This window comes from Acanthisitta chloris, unplaced genomic scaffold (genome assembly GCF_000695815.1).
Source record: "Acanthisitta chloris isolate BGI_N310 unplaced genomic scaffold, ASM69581v1 scaffold18110, whole genome shotgun sequence".
NCBI classification, from domain to species: domain Eukaryota; kingdom Metazoa; phylum Chordata; class Aves; order Passeriformes; family Acanthisittidae; genus Acanthisitta; species Acanthisitta chloris.
The window spans coordinates 2,903-7,844 of NW_008653505.1; the positions used below are offsets into that span (position 1 = coordinate 2,903).

General features: G+C 48.7%; 1 protein-coding gene across 1 annotated transcript in view; it reads left to right on the forward strand.

Moving 5' to 3' along the window:
• Nucleotides 1-3,714, forward strand: part of MRPL48 (mitochondrial ribosomal protein L48) — a 6,589-nt gene extending 2,875 nt beyond the window's left edge. Inside the window, exons 5-8 of the mRNA XM_009081432.1 lie at nt 610-782; nt 2,136-2,238; nt 2,940-3,029; nt 3,640-3,714. Of these exons, the coding sequence (XP_009079680.1) occupies nt 610-782; nt 2,136-2,238; nt 2,940-3,029; nt 3,640-3,714 (441 nt within the window). The remainder of the gene's footprint in view (nt 1-609; nt 783-2,135; nt 2,239-2,939; nt 3,030-3,639) is intronic.
• The last annotated feature ends 1,228 nt before the right edge of the window (nt 3,715-4,942 follow it).

The window sequence follows — 4,942 nt, forward strand, 5'->3', positions numbered from 1 at the left end:
GGCATTGTTCAGCAAACCTCTGTCAGAAGAGAGCAGCACAGGAGACTTCATGGCAAGAGAGATTACGGGGCTGGAGTGTGTCCAGGGAAGTGAACAGAGCTGGGGAAGGGGCTAGAGCACAAGTGGGTGCTGAGGGAGCTGTAGGGGCTCAGGCTAAAAAAAAGGAGGTTCAGGGGGAGCCCTCTGGCTCTCTACAACTCCCTGACAGGAGGTGCAGCCAGGTGGGGGTCAGGCTCTGCTCCCAGGGAACAAGAGACAGGATGAGAGGACATAGTCTCAAACTGTGCCAGGGACGTTCAGGTTGGATATTAGGAAAAATTTTTCCATGGAAAGGATTGTCAAGCTTTGGAACTGCATAGGGAGATGGTGGAGTCATCATCGCTGGAGGTGTTTCAGGGAAGATTGGATGTGGCACTTAACTGCTCTGGTCTAGTTGACAAGGCAGTGATGGGTCACGGGTTGGACTTGATGATCTTGGAGGTCTTTTCCAACCTCGGTGCCTCCTGGGATTCTGTGAGGCCCAGCAGGGTGGGCAGGACAAAATTGGCTTTATTCCCAGCACTGCTCAAACCAGACTCACTCTCCATTTTACCTTATTTTGAAACACAGACTCCAAAGAAGAAGAAGGACAGAGTGCAGATGAAAGAGATCAACACTGGGACTGAGTATGAGTATGGAGATATCAACATCCAGATGACTTCCTATGATCTGTGCCTTGTGGAGCACTTTGCTCAGTATGTGCACAGACTCTGCAACAGGCTCTCAGTGCGGGTGAATGAGAGGTATGAGCAGCACAGCTCTGTGCCTGCACCCCTGCACTCCCCTTGACCAGAGCACCACCTAATCTCTCTGATATTCCCATGTGTAGATCCAGTCTTCTCCCTTCTGGCCTGTGTTCCCTTTTGGTGCATTGGATTTGGATGCTTTAGGCTGAAATGGAGATGTTCAGGCACTGACTGAAGAGCTTCCAAGGGAAAAATATCTGTTAGTTTTCATTCCTCTGAGGAAAAGGCCTGTGAATGCTAAGTCTGGGAGTGTTGGCTTAAGCATTGCTGATATTTTCTCCCGGTTTTCCTTTGTAGTGTTTGATCCAGGCTGTGCACACACACTGTGCAGCAAGTGATCCTGGTTATACAGCCTGGAATGGGCTTGGGAAACCCCTGAAGGTGGTGAGTGAGTTGCCTGCTACTTCAGGTTAGGTGTAGGAGGAGTTTAGGAGTAGAGGATGCTTCAAGTGCACCCCAGATCTCCAAAACAGGTAGACTCTGATAGCAGCTTTGCTGGTTTTAATGCCTGAGGATTGTGAAGCAGCACCTGAAGTACTCCCAAGGAGCTGGAGTCACTGGGAGAAGCATGTAAACAAATGAAAACACTCTGTAGTGATTCTCTAAAATGTGTTTTCTCTTGTGCCCTCTGATGTTGGACTTGGTGTGCAGAGCTCAGTGTGTACGGAGGGAAAGGATTTGCACTTTCAGAGTGGAAATTGCAGGGGAAAAGGTGAGAAGTAGGATATAGCTTGTGGTTATTTGTGCTCCATCCCTGGAGGTGTTTAAGGAGGTACTGGACGTGGCACGTAGTGCCATGGTCTAGTTGACATAGTGGTGTTAGGTCATAGGTTGGATTTGATGATGTCAGAGGGCTTTCCCAGCCTGATTGATTCTGTGATCCTGAGGTCCCTGGAGTAGCACCAACCAGAGAGCAGAATCTGATCCGGTATCCTGATCAGATCCAGAAGCTGATCCAGTGATGCTCTTCTTAAATTTGAGGTGGAAACAATGTCTTTTGAATGTTGTGTTGCAGCAGCAGTTTGTATGTGTCCCTGATGCAGAGATTACAAAATAAGTCAGATTTTTTCTTCAGAACTCTCCTTCAGTCATAAAGAAGTTACAAGTTCTCCTCCCAGGTTGGTGTTTGGAGCTAAAACAGCTTTTTTTCTGGCAGAAGTGCTGCAAGCTTCTCCTTTATCTCCTCCCATTAGAACTCCAGCCCTCTGCCAGAGCCTGATTTGCAGGATACATTGTCTGAATAATTAATCCCTCATCAAAAGTTAATTTCTGCTGCTGGAGGTTGATTCATTCCTGTAAAGCAGTGCCAGCCCCCTCCCTGTGCTGAGCACTGACCTGTGCTTTCTGCAGCTATGCCATGCCCACCAGAACGAATGAAGTGCTGTTCTTGGAAGAGAGAGGCTCCAAAATGCAGCTGGATGCAGTCCTGACCACCCATCAGAGGATTGTCCAGGTAGGAACTGGTGTTTTCTGAGAGCACTGTGGTTCTTCTGCAGCACTTTCCTCTCATAGACTCTCCAAACCCCTCAACAAATGGAGCTGAACCAATGAATTTGAGTTCAAGCAGAATTTGGGCCTAAATCGAAGCACAGAGAAATCTAATTAGTTTTCTCACTAAATACTTCTCCCAAAGTAGGGGAAGAGGATTTCCTGCCCTTAGGTGTTCAACCAGAAGATTTCTTATCTATTTTCTGCAGAATCCTGGGTACAGGGGGTAGAAAAGTCATTGTTTGAGGACAAATGATGGGAGAATCTTCATGAAATTAAAAATACTACTAGTAGAAGCTTATAAAGACATTCCAGTGCCTTAAAGGGGCTTCAGGAGAGCTGGAGAGGGACTTTGGGCAAGGGTCTGGAGGGACAGCTTAAGGGGGAGTGGCTTCCCAGTGCCAGAGGACAGGGTTAGGTGGGATATTGGGAAGGAATTTTTCCCTGGGAGGGTGGTGAAGCACTGGCACAGGTTTCCCAGAGCAGCTGTGTCTGCCCCATCCCTGAAAGTGTTCTAGGCCAGGTTGGATGGGGCTTGGAGCAGCCTGTTCTAGTGGAAGGTGTCCCTGCCCATGGCAGGAGGTGGGATGAGATGATCTTTAAGATCCTTTCAACCCAGACCATTCTGGGATTGTTCTCCTTCAGCACTCTCATTTCTTCCTTTAGATCAGTGGTTTGAGTTCAACATTTGCTCCAATACTCCTGGAAATTATCCAGAGCAACCAGCCTGAGGGAGTCCATCTGCTAATGAAAGAGGTATGTCTAAATCTATCAAGCCCTTTGCATCGGGAATCAGAATATGATCTGTGTTGTGAAGACACAGACCTGGTCCTCAGGCTACTGCCTGCTCTAGCCTTGCAGGTACCCTTGATCTTCCAGAGCCAGGCCCTCCCTAATCCATGAAAATCCATTGCTTCTGATTCTTGAGGACTATTTTCGTTCCCCATGTAGCTTCCTCTAATTAGTGCTGCAGAAAGTGCCTTCCCAGCCAGTCCCATAGATCCACAGGAGATGGCAGGTTCCAAGTTGCTTTCCTTTGCTGCCACAGATTCCCTGTGGCATTTTCCTTCTGGGAACCACCAGGAACTTCATGGAGCAGTTGGTAGCAAAGCCAGGACTGGTAACCCAAATGCTGTGCCCTGTTTTGATGGAATTTGCTCTGGGAAGGGCTCAGCTTCTTTTCTATGAGAAGCCCAACAGTTTCCTCAGCACTGAGGGCCTGAGTGACTTCCCAGTGGGGCTTCCCATTCCCTGGGTGGTTTTCTACTCTTCAGTGATTCTCTTTGAGAAAGGGTTTGTCTTCCTTGATTCCAATAACTGCTCGGGAGGTGGTTCTGAGGTGTGTGGTTGGATTTTCCCTCCACAGCACACAGAGGCTGATTTCAAGAGTCGATTGAAGTCTCGACCAGAACTGGAAGAGCTCCTGGCACAGATGACCTGAGGGGAAGAAGAATGTACCATCCACTTTGGAGCCACCCGTGGGAATGTGAGGCTTCTCCATGGGCTGCTCTAGCCTCCAGAAGGTGATTCCATGAGTACTGTCCTGGTAACTTGGTGATTTGTAAGGATTTCCCACTGTTGGCAAGCAGCTTCCCTTAATAAAGATAAATTTTGTGCTTGCATCTAAATGATCTGGGAGCAAAGGGTTCCACATTCCATTGGGGCATTACTTTCCTTCACTCCTTCCTTTATTGTTTTATTCCTGCCTATTGTCCTTCTGATAGGTGAGAATCCTTACAGGAGTCTCTGCAAGTGAATAGTGCTGTGCTGCAGCTCTCCCAGGATTTATGCTATAATCAAATTTCATGGATTCAAAGAGAAACTATTCCAGAAACTGGTTGGTTTGGAGGTTTTTCCCTCCCCTTTCCAAGCACCAGCTCACTAAAAAGAGGGAAAATCCCTCATTAACATACTCACCCAACTGAGGCTGTCCAAGTGTTTCTCGTGGCTGCTGTGGTTTTTGGCCACCAGTGCTGGAATCCAGTCTCCTTGGCAATCCCAGCACCCACATTCCTGGGAAACAGCCTGGGAAGTTGCTTCTGGCAAAAGCCATGGCCGTCCTTCCCTTTCCAGCCTCCAAAATCCAAGAGAAACCTGATTTCTCTTAGCTTATTTGCCAGGAAGTTGTGTTCGGAGGAGCATCCTGCTGCTTTTTTTCCCATTCCTAATTTTCCTGAGGCTTCCCAGGACATAAGGCCCCTTCCCCCCAAAAAACATCCCATGGGATGCTACTGGGAAAAGCCTTGGGATGGCACAGGGAAGGGCACAGAGTGGAAATCCATGGACAAGGATGTTGTGGACCCAAACCCAGCCTGAGTGCCAGGAATATTCCCAGTCTGGGGCATTTTGGGCTAGAAAAATACAACCACCTCCTCCAAACTTCCAGTTATCCCCATCCCCTCCCAACTCCCAGTTATCCCATTCGCAAGGATAAAGACGATGGATAACAGGATGAGCAATGCCACCAGCTTTAATTTCCCAACAATGTATCGTGCATTTCCCAGCAGTTGGATAAAACCCAACACAACCATGGGGGGAAGAATGCCGCTCCCACATTCGCATTCCTGAGGCGCCGAGCGCGGAGATCCCGTGGGATTTCACTCGCCAGGATGGGCTTGGAGCGCTGCAGGAGAGCCCCGTGCGCGCTGGTGCCGCGCCATGCAGTCCCC